The 15,855-nt window shown below is 42.3% G+C and overlaps 1 protein-coding gene across 6 annotated transcripts in view; it reads left to right on the top strand.

The window, feature by feature from the left end:
• The window catches only part of LOC126108465 (uncharacterized), a 170,789-nt gene that overhangs the window by 133,275 nt on the left and 21,659 nt on the right, over window positions 1-15,855 (top strand). For all 6 annotated transcript variants that reach the window (XM_049913707.1, XM_049913706.1, XM_049913704.1 and 3 more), the window contains 2 exons: window positions 371-448; window positions 12,580-12,617. In XM_049913707.1, coding sequence (XP_049769664.1) covers window positions 371-448; window positions 12,580-12,617 — 116 coding nt within the window. The remainder of the gene's footprint in view (window positions 1-370; window positions 449-12,579; window positions 12,618-15,855) is intronic.

The raw sequence follows: 15,855 nt of genomic DNA, 5'->3' as shown, positions 1-15,855 counted from the left end.
TTCGAGTCCTCCCTCGGGCATGGGTGTGTGTGTGTGTGTGTGTGTGTGTGTGTGTGTGTGTGTGTGTGTGTGTGTGTTTGTCCTTAGGATAATTTAGATTAAGTAGTGTGTAAGCTTAGGGACTGATGACCTCAGCAGTTAAGTCCCATAATATTTCACACACATTTGAACATTTTTTGTGATGGTAAAATATAAGTTGCACAAAATTTCTGTGATGTTAGCTACATTGCAAGTTCAGAAGATACTAGCTTTTCGTTTATATGTGAGAGCTTGTCTTCGCCATTCCCGGTATTTGTTACTTGCTACATTGCTTGCTTAGCAAATGATGTAGAACTTGGATCATTTTATAATGAGACATCTTCTGCCACAGGAAGCTGAGCATTTTGTCGTCCCTAAAGAGGAACCCTTTGACCACAGGGTCCAACCTGGAGAGGTGGACACCGCACAGGTAGGAAGAGCCACACACTCTTGAGATACTTTCTTGTTTTCATCCTCATTGTAATTTAATTCTCTTTTTAATTTACAACACTATGGTGCTAACAAAACCTGACACTGGTCTTTAATCATGTTTTACTCACAAGAGTAACTTTTTAGGCATGACACAAGGTTATTTTGAGCCACAGGAGAGCATTACAAAGATGTTAACAAACCTAAACTGGCAGACACATGAAGATAGATGCCAACTATTCCATAAAAGGCTGCTCACAAAATTTCAAGAACCACTGCTAAGTTAGGAAACTATTGATATAGTTCAGCCCATCAATGCATTATGCACCAAGACAAGATTTGGCTAATTAAAACTAATTGTCTTGCTTATGAGCTAGATGAAAATCAAATAAAAATTGTAGTTCAAAGAAATATTCAATAACCACACCATAATATTGTGATTCTTGCAAATTATTAAAGGTTTTGGAGCAGGAAATGGTGTGTTACTAATTAATTACGTATATTAATGCATTTGAGGTGATATTGGTGATTATATTGAAAGTTTGCTTTATTAGTTGTAGGCATTGGAATATTAAATAGAGAAACCACTATCTCACATACTTCACAGGAAATTGCATACTTAAAGATTGGGGCCTAAATAGTTTTGGCTCTGATTTGGTAGTTACAGCCATGCATTTAAAAATGTAAGGTCCAACCTAGCTAGCCTTGGCATAATATAAATAATTCATAGTCCATGAAAAACAATGCCCTGTATTGAATTATTGCGGAAGGAAGTGCTGCAGGATGCACCCTGGGTCAGAGGTGGGGAAAGGTGTGGGATGAATTTCAGTTACGGAAAGCCTGAATAGAATTACCAGTAAAAATGAAAATTTATTGACTTTGATAACTTCACGAAAAAAACGCTTGAATGTACTACAATGTGGTGATTGCTAGTGCTTGATATATATTAAGTTCCATACTTCATAAACCTTAAACCTCGATTTTTAGTCTGCTTCTAAATTAGTGGTTTATGGAATGGGAATAATCGAAGGATGGGTTAACTGTACACTCACTTAACACCCAGAAGCAATTGATAAGATTTACACAGAAGAAAAAAGAAAAAAACAGAGACCCTTGACCATGACTTCACGTGACTGCAAAAAGACGCCACTCCCTCAATTTTAAAATACTCAAACAATAGTCAAAACGTGAGCTAAGAAACAAATTTAATTTAAATGCACAGTGTAATAGAGTACGGAAAATACAGGACAAAAAGCTGTTAAACCAAAACACGAGCACGTGGTGGTATTGAACGAAGAAAGTGCCATACAAATGGAAATTTCGTTATAAATTGATTTGAATTGCACTGAATTTATTTCAAAGATAACAAGATGTAAAGCTGAAGGCTCTTAAACATGAATGCTAACAGGTGATGGTAATGAAGTGAAAGCAAGTACCAAACAACGCAAGGCACTGAATAAAGGCCAAGTGACATTGGCTGCTGCATCACTTCCTGTCAAAACATTCAGAAATGCATTTCAAATGGTGACAATACAAGAAACAATTATAGTAGCAAAACAAGGTAATAATTTTCATGTAATCACATTTGATATGCAACAGACACTACACCTAAATTGAGCATAGGGTAAATTTTTAACAGGTATAAAATCTGGTCCACAATTTCAGTGCCCATTCCTCTGTAGCTCATTGGGGTCATTTTTTCCACTGGGGTGAACCAATATCTAAAAGAGGACCAGATGAAGTAGCAAATTGTATAAAGATATATTTTGAATACCATGACACCAAAGATGAAGAAGTAATAATGTATTTGGGCAGTTGTTGCAGACAAAACGAGAACTGGATGTTAGTGCGATTTTGGTTGTACACATTGAAGTCGGTTCATTTCAAATGCATTGAACACAGCTCTCTTCAGGTTGTACACAGCATGCTACCCAGAGAGTGTTATGCACCAAGACAAGATCTGGCTAATTAAAACTAATGGTCTTGCTTATGAGCTAGATGAAAATCAAATCAAAATTTTAGTTCAAAGAAATATTGCAGGTTCTTAAAACATTCAAAAACAGAAAGTCATTCCAGTTAACACAAATTACTTGAAGGTTTTTCTACAATTTCTCTGCACTGAAACATTTATTGTGCAAACCTGAAAGAGTGTGTAATGAACAGAAGTTCTGTATAGCAAAGTGTCTGAGACCAGTATTTTGTGTCGACCTGCAACAACCTACTCTGACATTGTTTTGTGATATGTACAATGGCTGTCAGGAATTGGTTTCCCTATTGAAATGTGAAAGGCCTTCGAGCAGTAAGTCATTAACGGACATATTTGAAACAAAATAGGGTGGTCCACTTTCTCTTAAACATGACAAATTAAAAGACATTCTTTCCTGTTTAACAATATTATGAAAAGGATAGTTGCTACTCACCACATAGAGGAGATGCTGACATGCAGAGAGGCACCACAAAAGGACTCGCAAAATAAGCTTTCGGCCAACAAGGCCTTTGTCAAAAACACACACACACACACACACACACACACACAGAGTGCAAATACAACTCAAATACCTCAGTGTCTGGGAGCTGCAGCCGTACTACGAGCACCAGCAGCAGTGCATGATGGGAGAGGCAACTGGGTGGGGGTAAGGACGAGGCTGGGATGGAGAGGGGAGACGTGGCAGGCTAGGGGGTGGGGGACGGTGAGCGCTGCTGGGGAGCGTGTGGGGACGAGGTGGAGAGAGGGTGGGGCAGCTAGGTGCAGTCAGGTGGTTAGACGATGATGTTGGGGCAGGGGGGGAGTAGTGGAAAAGGAGAGAAGAAAAAAGTGTGTTGTGGAATAGAGGGCTGTATGGTGCTTATATGGAAACAGGGAAGAGGCTGATGGGAGAGGACAATGACTAACAAAGGTTGAGGTCAGAAGGGTTACGGGAACGTAGGATATATTGCAGGGAGAGTTCCCACCGGCCCATTTCAGAAAAGCTGGTGTCGGTGGGTAGGATCCATATGCCACACGCTGTGAAGCAGTCGTTGAGATGAAGAATATCGTGTTGGGTGGCGTGCTCACGAGGGAACCTCCCCATCGCACCCCCCTCAGATTTAGTTATAGGTTGGCACAGTGGATAGGCCTTGAAAACCGAACACAGATCAATCGAGAAAACGGGAAGAAGTTGTGTGGAAGTATGAAACAAATAAGCAAAATATACAAACTTAGGAGTCCATTGCAAGATAGGCAACATCAGTGGGAGTCTGAGCTCAGGAGTGCCGTGGTCCCGAAGTTAGCGTGACCAGTTGCGGAACGTAAGGTCTTTGGTTCAAGTCTCCCTTGAGTGAAAATTTTTATTTTCAGACAATTATTATCTGTCCGTCCGTCCGATGCGAGGTAACTGTGCTATAGTATGGGGACGCTACAGCTAAACAAACATCGAAACACACGACGTCAGTCGACTACAGCGCACGGAAGAGAGAGTATTCCTGCCAACGAGGCTCCCTGGCTGGCCGTTGACTGTTCGCTACTTTGGACGAGAGTGCATTACATATGGGAGATTTATTCCGTGGGCAATATGAATCCGGCAAATATAGCGGACGGACGGACAGATAATTATTGTCTGAAAATAAAAAAATTAAACTTTTCACTCAAGGGATGACTTGAACCAATGGCCTCTTGCTCCGCAGCTGCTCACGCTAACCACGGGATCACGGCACTCCTGAGCTCATATCATCCTTGATGTTGCATATCCTACACGTGGACTACTCAGTTTGTATATTTTGCTTATTTTTTTCATAGTTCCACACAACTTCTTCCTGTTTTCTCGATTGATCTGTTTTCAGTTTTTCATGGCCTATCCACTGTGCCAACTTATAACTAAATCTGGGGGGGGGGGGGGGGGGTTGCAATGGGGAAGTTCCCTTGTCAGTAACAGGGTCGTCCAGTTGTTTCTTGGCTATGGCTACTCATATGGAGAGACAACTTGTTGCTTGTCATGCCCAAATAGAATGCAGCACAGTGGTTGCGGTTGCAGCTTAGTGTGTAGATCAAGTGGTTGTTTTCACAGGTAGCCCTGCCCTTGATGGGATAGGCGATGTTCGTGACCGGACTGGTGTAGGTGGTGGTGGGAGGATGTATGGGACAGGTCTCGTATGTAGGTCTATTAGAGGGGAACGAGCCATGAGGGAAGGAGTTGCAACAGGGGTTGTGTAAGGATGGACGAGTATATTGTGTAGGTTCAGTGGACGGCGGAATACCACGGTAGGAAGGGTGGGAAGGATAGTGGGCAGGACATTTCTCATTTCAGGGCACAATGAGAGGTAGTTAAATGCTGGCTGATAATGTAATTTATTTGCTCTCGTCCTGGGTGGTACTGAGCTACTAGGGGAATGCTCCTCTGTGGCCGGACGGTGGGACTTTGGGAGGTGGTGGGAGACTGGAAAGATAAGGCACGGGAGAATTGTTTTTGTACAAGGTTGAGAGGATAAATACGGTCTGTGAAGGCGTCAGTGAGACCCTCAGTGTATTCCGTGAGGGAATGGTGATCACTGCAGACGCGGCGACCACAGATGGCTAGGCTGTACAGAAGGGACTTCTCGGTACGGAATGGGTGGCAGCTGTCGAAGTGGAAGTATTGCTGGTGGTTAATAGGTTTGATACGGATAGAGGTACTGATTTTAGCCATCTTTGAAGTGGAGGTCGAGATCAGGAATGTGGCTCGTCGGGTTGAGTAGGATCAGGTGAAGCGACTGGGGGAGAAGGTGTTGAGGTTCTGGAGGAATGTGGATAGGGTGTCATCACCCTCGACTCAGATCGAGATCTCATCAACGAATCTGAACCAGGTGAGGTGTTCAGGATTCTGGCTGTTTAGGAAGGATTCCTGTACATGGACCACGAATAGGTTGGCACAGGATGGCGCTATGCGGGTGCCCATAGCCGTACTTCGGATTTGTTTGTAGGTAATGTCTTCAAAGGAGAAGTAATTGTGGGTGAGAATATAATTGGTCACAGTGACTGAGGAGGAGGGTTTGGAATCTGTCGGGCATTGGAAAAATTAGTCTCGAATAGTGGCAAGACCACGGGCATTAGGGATGTTAGAGTAAAGGGAGGTGGCATCAATAGTGACGAGCAGGGCACCGTGTGGTAAAGGGACAGGAACTGTGGAGAGTCAGTGAAGGAAATTGCTGGTATCTTTTATATAGAATGGCAGTTTACTGCTAGAAGCTGTTGGCCTGTGAGAGCAGTTGGGGCACAGGAACCATCCACAATGGTGTGTCGTGAGTGGTGGATTTATGGACTTTAGGAAACATGTAGAAGATAGGAGGGCAGGGAGTGGTAGGGACAAGGACAGAGATGGACTCTGGGGAGAGGTTCTGGGATGGGCCTAAGGATTTGAGGAGAGACTGGAGATCCTGCTGGATTACTGGAATGGGGTCACTGTGGCAAGCTTTGTAGGTGGAACTATCTGACAGTTGGTGGAGTCCTTGTGCCAGGTAATCCTCGTGGTTCAAAATAACTGTGGTGCAGCCTTCATCCGCAGGTAGGATTATATGGTGGGGATCAGGTTTTAGATGGTGGACTGCGGTTCTTTCTGCAGGTGTAAGATGATGGTGATGCAGGTTTCGAAGTTCAGAAATTCTGGAAAGTTAACAGGGGGTTATTTGGGGGGCAGTGGAGTGTTGATCACGGTCGGATGGAGGAGTGAACTGAGTCAGGCACAGCTCGACATTGGTCTTTGGTCGAGTCTGATTGATAGGGTTGGTGGCAAAATGTGTTCCCACTGTTGGATCAGGAGAGTGAGAGAAGATCATTAACAAGTCCTGCACGATAAAATTTGGGAGTGGGGCAAAAGGTGAGGCCTTTGGAAAGGATTGATATTTCTGCGGGGCTAAGACTTGTGGAGGAAAGGTTTGTGACTGTTTTTTAGGTCTGTTTAGGTTCTGGATTCTGTGTGGTGGTGGGAGTGAGTTTAGGAGGCGTGGAGTAAGTTTAGTAGGACTGCAAGACAAGGTTTTTCACCTGTGAGGGGACATGGGAGAGGTTTGGAAGTGGTTGTTAAAATGGATCCCTGGTGGGTATCATGGTTGGTACCCCTTCCAGTCAGAAGGCAGTTCATCATATCACTGAGAGGAGGAGGAGAGGAAGTAGATTGCTAGATTTTTATTTGTTTGGGAAATTTGGCAGAAATGAAATTGATCTAGTTATGTTTAAAACTTGTGAAATGTTTGGAAAAATAATGTGCCTTTGTCTGTAACATTATTACTGATGATTTGTTTGCTTGATTCTGTTACAGTATTGTTACATTTATTTGATTGTATTGTCAAGCTATGAAATAATAAAAGTAATTCTGGTGACACTGAAATTAATTTTATATCGCTCAGAGTCTAGATCAATTCTTGAGTCACCGTGAAAAAAAGTTGTCCTAAGACAACATCCTTCATCAGAAACAGAACAAACACATACATTCTCTCTCTCTCTCTCTCTCTCTCTCTCTCTCTCTCTCTCTCTCTCTCTCTCTCTCTCTCTCACACACACACACACACAACTGTCTCTTTGGGCAAAAAGGCCTGACTGCAGCGCTCACCGTCCCCCCACCCCTACCCTGCCACATCTCTCCCTCTCCACCCGAGCCTCCTCCTTACCCCCACCCAGTTGCCTCTCCCATCATGCATTGCCACTGGTGCTTGTAGTGCAGCTGCAGCTGCCAGGCACTGTGGTATTTGAGTTGTATTTGCACTCTGTGTGTGTGTGTGTGTGTGTGTGTGTGTGTGTGTGTGTGTGTTTTGACAAAGGTCGTGTTGGCCGAAAGCTTATTTTGTGACAGTCATTTTGTGGTGCATCTCTGCAAGTCAGCATCTCCGCTGTATGGTGAGTAGCAACTATTCTTTTGCAATATTGTTAAACAGGAAAGAATGTCTTTTAATTTGTTATCTTTAAGAGAAAGTGGACCACCCTATTTTGTTTCAAATACGTCCGTTAATGAATTACTGGTCGAAGGCCTTTCACGTTTCAATAGGGAAACCAATTCCTGACAGCCATGGTACATATCACAAAACAATGTCGGAGTAGGTTGTTGCAGGTCGACACAAAATACTAGTCTCAGACACTTTGCTATGCTGAACTTCTGTTCAGGTTTGCAAAATAAATGTTTCAGTGCAGAGAAACTGTAGAGAAACCTTCGAGTAATTTGTGTTAACTGGAATGACTTTCTGTTTTTGAATGGATTAAGAACTTCTCCCCAGTGATCACATTTATAAACTCTCTGGGTAACATGCTGTGTACAACCTGAAGAGAGCTGTGTTCAATGCATTTGAAATGAACCAACTTCAACGCGTACAACCAAAATCGCACTAACATCCAGTTCTCATTTTGTCTGCAACAACTGCCCAAATACATTATTACTACTTCGTCTTTGATGATGTCATGGTTTTCAAAATATATCTTTATACAACTTGCTACTTCATCTGGTCCTCTTTTAGCTACTGGTTCATCCCAGTAGAAAAAACGTCCTCAATGAGCTACAAAGGAATGGGCACTGAAATTATTGACCATATTTTATACCTGTGAAACATTTACCCTATGCTCAATTTGTGTGTAGTGTCTGTTGCATATCAAATGTGATTACATGAAAATTGTTACCTTGTTTCTCTACTATAATTGCTCCTTGTACTGCCACTATTTGAAAAGCATTTCTGAATGCTTTGACAGGAAGTGATGTGGCAGCCAATGTGACTTGGCCTTTATTCAGTGCCTTGCTTTCACTTCATTACCATCACATGTTAGCAGTCATGTTTAAGAGCCTTCAGTTTTCACATCTGTTATCTTTGAAATAAATTCAGTGCAATTCAAACCAATTTATAACAAAATTCTCATTTGTATGGCACTTTCTTCGTTCAATACCATCACTTGTTTGTGTTTTGTTTTAACAGCCTTTTGTCCTGTATTTTCCGTACTCTGCCTATTACACTGTGCATTTTAATTAAATTTGTTTCTTAGCTCACGTTTTGACTATTGTTCGAGTATTTTAATGGCAACTTTACATCCCCACCTCTGACCCAGGGTGCATCCTGCAGCACTTCTTCCTTCTGCAATAATTCAATATGGTGCATTGTTTTTCATTAGGCCAAGGTTTGATAGTCTGGACCTTACATTTTTAAAGGCATAGCTGTAACTATCGAATCAGAGCCAAGACTATTCAGGCTGAAGCCCCCATCTTTATGTAGGCAAATTCGTGGGAAGTATGCGAGATAGTGGTTTCTGTATTTAATATAACAACTAATGTAGCAAACTTTCAATTTAACCACCAATATCACCTCAAATGCGTTAATATATGTAAATAATTAGTTACGCACCATTTGCTGCTCCAAAACCTTTAATAATTTGCAAGAACCACAATATTATGGTGTGGATATTGCAATATTGTCTGATGGAGCATCATTTTTTGCCCATCTTAGATGCACTTTGTCAGGCCTTACTGTCCAAAGAGGACAGTTACGGTGTGTGTGCACGGACGTAGTCCGGAAACTGAATAGTTCTGGCATACTTTTTCACTGTGTGTGCCTGTGACTCGACCCCTCCATTACGTGGAAAGTAAGAATCTATCTTTTTCCTGTGGTTAACAAAGATAGACTGCCACTTACTGTAAAGGTGACGTGTTAGTTGCAGACGGGCACAGGCCGAGCTGCCGGAGCTGGTGGTGAGGCGTGCGTGACAGGTGCTTGCTTGTGGGCGTGCGTGGCTTCTGTTTCTCTTTTGCTGGTGAAGGCTGTGGCTGAAAGTTTTGTGCAAGTGTCTTTTAACTGTGCCTGTCTGCAACTTGACGTGTCTTCTTTACGGTAAGTAGCAATCTGTCCTTTCCTGCATAGCTGACATCCCTATCTGGAGTTTCCATTGTTTGACCTTCCCTGTTGTTGTTGTTATCCCCTCCTGGACTTTCTATTATTTGAGATTCTGTATTGAGACTGTATACTTCTTTATTGCAAAAATTGTTAATATATATCTTAGTATAAAAAACTGAAAAAATTGGGACGTCCTAAATTTGTATTTTGTAGAGGTTTTTCAGTAATGTTTTGTTAATTCGACCAGCAAGTATTCTGTGGTAAGTCTGTGCTAACCTGTGTTAAGTGCACTCAGTTTGCAAGTGAGCTATGTTAACGACCCATTGACGAACTTTTAAGAATTAAAATTTTGGGTAGAATTTACCATAAGTAAGTCGTTATAGTAGATGTATGTGAAAAAATGATTTATCTGGAAACAAAAATCACATTGGCTGTACACGGAACGCCGGCCGAGGTGGCCGAGCGGTTCTAGGTGCTTCAGTCTGGAACCGCACAACCGCTATGGTCGCGTCGCAGGTTAGAATCCTGCCTCGGGTATGGATGTGTGTGATGTCCTTAGGTTAGTTAGGTTTAATTAGTTCTAAGTTCTAGGGGACTGATGACCTCAGATGTTAAGTCCCATAGTGCTCAGAGCCATTTTCTTTTTTTTTTTTTTTTTTTTTTTTTTTTGTACACGGAACATATTATTTATGAGATTTTATTCAAACTTCACTGTGTGCTTCCTCAAAACGACCATCTTTTCCCAAACCATTGTTTGGAGTCGAGGTCTACATAAGTGTGTCGTCTTGTGTGCTGGCTGTAGACCGATTCTTTACAGGTGATGCAGGGACTGTCACTGTTTGGTTTTCCTTTTATGGTAATTACATTTTGCATGATAGGCAGTCAAATGAAAATGAGGCAGATCGGAAAAAAGTTAGTAAACTGTTTATTACTTCAAAAGTAATTGCCATGACTGATGACACTTTTATCCCACTGTGAGACGAGAGGGTCAGTGTCTTCACGGAAAAACGTTTTCAGTTACCTATCGAACTGTGATTGTTCTCAGGTGTGCACCTCTTAGTCCAAAGGAAATTGACAGCCACAATTGTCTTTCTTCGTGGCTCCAAAAATGTGGAATCGCGTGGGGAATACAGAGGACGTGTAAGGGGTTGCCAGCAAAACTTCTGCAGCGTGGTTGAAACGACCTCGACAGAATGTGGGTCATTACGTGTGACTGTCGATTTGCTTCAGATGAAGAGGTGACACCTGGCTGTAGTCGTGCTTCCTTAGGCAACCGCCAACATTTGTCAACGAAGGCATTGACTTGTCACGTCTCTCAGCGGGAGAAATGTATTAACAGTTATGACAATTACTTTCGAAATACTCGATAGTTCACTTACTTTTTCCATCCGTCTTTTGTTTTACTGCCCATTATAGTATGTCAATATGTGGAACGGGTAGAATTTCAATTTTTCTAAACGGTTTTCTGCACGAAGGAATATGGCGAAACTGCAGTTCGTTTGTGAAACGGATAGCTTATAAAACTCGTGTATGGCTCACACTGGAATAATGACGAAATGTCTACATCACAGCACACTAACAGGCAACATTGGGCTTATACAGTGAAGGGGGCTTCGAATGGCTGAAGGCACGTTTGACTGGTGACGGAGTAAAACAGACGTACAGAAAAATCTCGTCCGATTGACACTCGGTGAAAGATGCGGTACATTTCGCAACAACCTACTGTGAGAGGATGTCGAGAACTGCCATTCTGGACAGCATCTACAAATATTCTTCTGCTTCGCACATATCTTTCCCTATCTAAATAATATAGGGAAATAGTCCACAGAGAGATGTACGAGCCCTTGTTCTTCCTGTGTTCTGTCTGTGGAACAGAAGTAATCTTAGTATATAGTGCAGTAGAAAGTGGCACGTGCCACATAGTTCATAGTCATCAGTGGAATGTTGCTGTATGTGTAAGAATTATTTAAAAACTCAAAGAAGCTGTTTTCAGGGATGTAACTGGAGCTTTTCACAGAAACCTCTATTGACATTTACATAAATAATCTGCGAACCACTGTGAAGTGCATGACAGGATACTACCAGTTATTGGGACTTCCTGTTCCATTTGTGGACAAGTAGGGAGAGCAGGAAGGGTAATTGGTTAAACACTTCTGTGTACACTGTAATTAATCAAACCTTGTCTTTGCAGTTCCTACAAGAGTGATGTGTAGGGCGTTGTAGTACATTCCTAAAGTCTTGAGACTTTGTAGGTACGTTCTTGTGGGGTAATTATCAAATCTCTTCATGCATCTGGAAAGTCAGGTTGTTCAACATTTATGTGAGACTCTTGTGACGAGTCGGGGGAATATTTGTATACGTTCAGTTTCCTCGGACCGGCCCCACGCACTTGTATAGTATTCGAAGGTAGGTCACATCAATGATTTGTAAGCTCTCCTATGTCAGTGATCCCATTCCACCAGTGTCTTGCCAATGAACTGATGTGTTGGCTGGCCTGACCTATGACTGAGAGTATGTGATTGCTCTGTTTCATGTCCCTACAAATTCTTACATCCAGTTATTTATATAGGTTGTCTAATTGCAGTTGTCTCATTGATATTGCACTTGTAGGATACTATGATTTTCCATTTGGTGAAATATGTAATATTTGTGCGGCTAATTTAAGGCAGTACTTCATTGTCAATAACTGCACAATCTGGGAAATGTCTGAGGTTGCTATTAATATTGTTATTTTGCAGTGCCATAATTAACCTCTACTGTTGATAGATCTGTTCTAGTAACAAATACATTCTCACTTGAATTTGTGTATGCAAGTGTAGATATTGTAATGAAATGATTATTAAATTGACACCCTAGCTGCAAACAGGTGTTGATATATCATTGGGGACATGTCGAAAGTGTGTGGTGCGCCCCAACCGGGACTAACCCGGGATCTCCTGCTTACGTGGAGGATGCTCTATCCGTCTGAGCCACCGAGGGCACAGAGGATAGTGCGCCTGCAGGGACTTATCCCTTGCACGCTCCCCGTGAGACCCACATTCCCAACATGTCCACACCACCACATTTGTAGTGCACCTGAGCAGGAGATCCCGGGTTGGAGTCCCGGTCGGGACACACATTTTCGACATGTCCCCAATGATATATCAGTGCCTGTTTGCAGCTAGGGTGTCGATCCAATTATCGTTTCATTCTAAAGAAGCTGCATGGTATCTCTTCTTTCAGGAACAGATACTACCTTCATATATAGATATTGTAATGGTTTGTATTAAAGTTAAGCTTGGGTATTACGAAATTTAATTGCGTCATCTGATGTTTCAGGTACCTGCGCCAATGAATGGAGAATTCGAACTGAGGGGGTAAGTTCTTATTCTGTTGTCCGCAGCTCGCAGTCGTGCGGTAGCGTTCTGGCTTCCCGAGCCCGGGTTCCCGGGTTCGATTCCCGGTGGGGTCAGGGATTTTCTCTGCCTCGTGATGACTGGGTGTTGTGTGATGTTCTTAGGTTAGTTCAGTTTAAGTAGTTCTAAGTTCTAGGGGACTGATGACCAGAGATGTTAAGTCCCATAGTGCTCAGAGCCATTTGAACCATTTTTTTCTTATTCTGTTGTGAAAAGTCATTGTGATAGGTATACATCAGTACTCTTTAAATGAAATAAACAACTGTTTTCAGCAGATGGTGTTAATTCCATCTAGCGACATTTGAAATGTTACCAACATTCCAAGTTAATTGCGAAAAAACTCAATTTTCCTAACACCAAATGAAGGTAATATACTGACAGAGCAAAAAATGCAAGACCGAAAAGTAATTAATACACAGTAATGAAATTTCAGGAATACGTGCGTGTAGCTAACACAGTTAAGTGATTAACATTGCAAGATCACAGGTTAATGTAAGTGCGAGAAAAATCATTGTAAATGTGAAATGCTGGTATGTAATAACAGGTGTAACCTCCAGAATGTTGACTGCAAGTGGACGAATGTGATTGTATTATCTTGCACAGCTGCCAGATGTTAGTTTGTGGGATGGGGTTCCACATCTGTTGCACGTGGCTGGTCAATACGGGGACAGTAAACGTCTGTCGGGGATGATGCTGGAGATGTCGTCCGATGACGTGTCCTGTGTGTTCAGTTGGAGATAGATCCGGTGACGAAGCAGGCCGAGGCGACGTGTCGACAGTCTGTAGAGTGTGTCGGGTTACAACAGTGGTACGTGGGCGATAATTATCCTGTTGGAAAATGCCTCCTAGAATGACAGCATAACAGATAGAATTAACAGATTGGCGTACAGATTTGCAGTCAGGGTGTGCAGGGTAATCACGAAAGCTGTCCTGTTGTCGTACAGAAACGCCCATCACCGGCACTGAGACGTAACTGACCTTCATCCTGCCCACCGACCAGCTCTCAGTTGACACCACTAAACTTGCAGAGGGTGGTAGTTTGGGGCCAGTGGAATGCACGCTACAGGGTGTCTGGCTCAGAGCTGTCCTTGAAGTAACTGATTTGTAACACTTTTTTGTTTCACTGTGGTTCCAACTGCTGTTCAAATGGCTACTGCAAATCAAATCCAGTACGATACACCAGAGCCAGTTGCCGAACGCGGTGGTCCTCCCTCTCAGTAGTGTCGTACGGCTGCCCGGAACCTGGACTTCTTGCGACCGCACGTTCTCGTGACTACCGCTGCCGGCAGTTGTGTGCAGTGGCTGCTTTCCTGCCGAGTCTTTCTGCAGTGTGCCAGGAGGAACATCCACCGTCTTGTAGTCCTGTTATGTGACCTTGTTTAAACTCAGTGAAATGTTAATAACGGCATCTACCGTATTTACTCGAATCTAAGCCGCACTTTTTTTCCGGTTTTTGTAACCCAAAAAAACGCCTGCAGCTTAGAATCGAGTGCAAAGTAAGCGGAAGTTCTGAAAAATGTTGGTAGGTGCCGCCACAACTGATTTCCGTCGTCTAATATATGTAGCGCTGCATAGGCATGCTTTGCCGGCACAAAGATAAATACTAGCGCCAAAACCTCCGCGTCAGTAAATAAATTAAAAAAAAAAAGGGTGGAAGACGAGCCTTCTTCTCCGCCCCGAGTTTCGATCACTGCATTTTATACATTATGCACGAAGTAAATACAAATTCCATATTGTTCATCTTCGAATGTAGCAGCATTTCAATGTTGAATGTACTACGAAAATCCGACTGGCAAAACTGTGATGATTTGTCAATATGGTCAACCCTACATTCTGAATTTTTTCCTACCTGTGAGAAGAGATGGTTGCTAATAGGAACTTTTATGAATTGTGAATCACATACAGTATTCTCTACGCCATAAGAATAATACGAATATAAATATTTTGCCGTGTATTCTTTCGTGTTTGCTGCTATCTCATTTAAATCCTGTCTGCCTAATAAACTACGAAACTAGGGTGAGCCAACAGCAAACGCGGAAGAATATACATATCATGTCATGTTTATATTCGAATTATTCTTATGCCTAATAGTGATACAGTCAGAAATGAAGCACGGCAATTGACTCAATTTTTAAATCTAAGATGACTAATTTCTGTGCAGAATATAATGTACTAAAGAGGCGTCTGCAAAGATTTTCAAACGGAGAAAAATTTTCGCTAAACTCTCGTTCAGAACGCCTTCTATCAAAAGCAGTCTATTATTTGGTTCTTGTTGACCATTATCAAAGAAAGCAGCAGTGTAAGTAACAACAAATAGCAGTCTCTTGCCATTGTTTCGCTAATGAGACAATTCCTCTCTTTTTTTTATTGTAAGCGGTGTTAGCGCACACAAAAGCAAGCCATGCCGCGAGCGGCGACAGACCATAAACACGCACTATCAGAATGCAACAAACAACTCATGACACAGTACAGTAATGCATTTTCAGCTTAGAGTGATGTAAACACCTATAACAAAGAGAACGGCACTTACCAGATCAAAGCAAAATAAGCAATCAATTCAAACCAGATGAAGCACGTGAAAAAGGAAACGTACCCGTATAAATACGGACGGAGCGCGTGACGCATAGCAATGGCTATCTAGTAAAGCTTAATGCTAAGCTTACGACTCGAACCTACTGTAGCTGTATCGTCATTCATTCGACCTAAATTGTGTCTCGTATTACGATGGACCAACTTTGTTTCGATTTGGAGGTGTGGCCTAAAACTTTTCTCTCCCCTTGAATTTCGAATCTCAAATTTCAGGTGCGGTTTAGATTCGGGAAAATTTTTTTTTCTTGATTTCGAGTCTCATTTTTCAGGTGCGGCTTAGATTCGAGTGCGGCTTAGATTCGAGTAAATACGGTATGTCACCTCAAAGACATTTTTGGCTAGCATCAGTTCACCACGTCCAGTGTCAAAGGTGACTTAGGCTCACGACCGTTGCCGTATGTATTTAAAGCAAACTGGATTTCCGTCCTCATAGTGGCACTTACAGTGCCATTCTTGTGCGACTGGCATGAAATTTGAGTAGACTTTGTCTTTCGGGTGTAGAAACGTGCCTTCCAACTTTTGCTCATGCCGCACATCTCCTCCTTCGTATCGAGGTTTATTTTCCATCAGTGTATTTTACTACTTCATTTGCTCAAGTTAGGTGTTTTTC

The sequence above is a fragment of the Schistocerca cancellata genome, chromosome 11, assembly GCF_023864275.1.
Source record: "Schistocerca cancellata isolate TAMUIC-IGC-003103 chromosome 11, iqSchCanc2.1, whole genome shotgun sequence".
Classification (NCBI taxonomy): domain Eukaryota; kingdom Metazoa; phylum Arthropoda; class Insecta; order Orthoptera; family Acrididae; genus Schistocerca; species Schistocerca cancellata.
The sequence above is the reverse complement of the archived record's forward strand: the minus strand, read 5'-3'. Positions and strand labels throughout refer to the sequence as shown.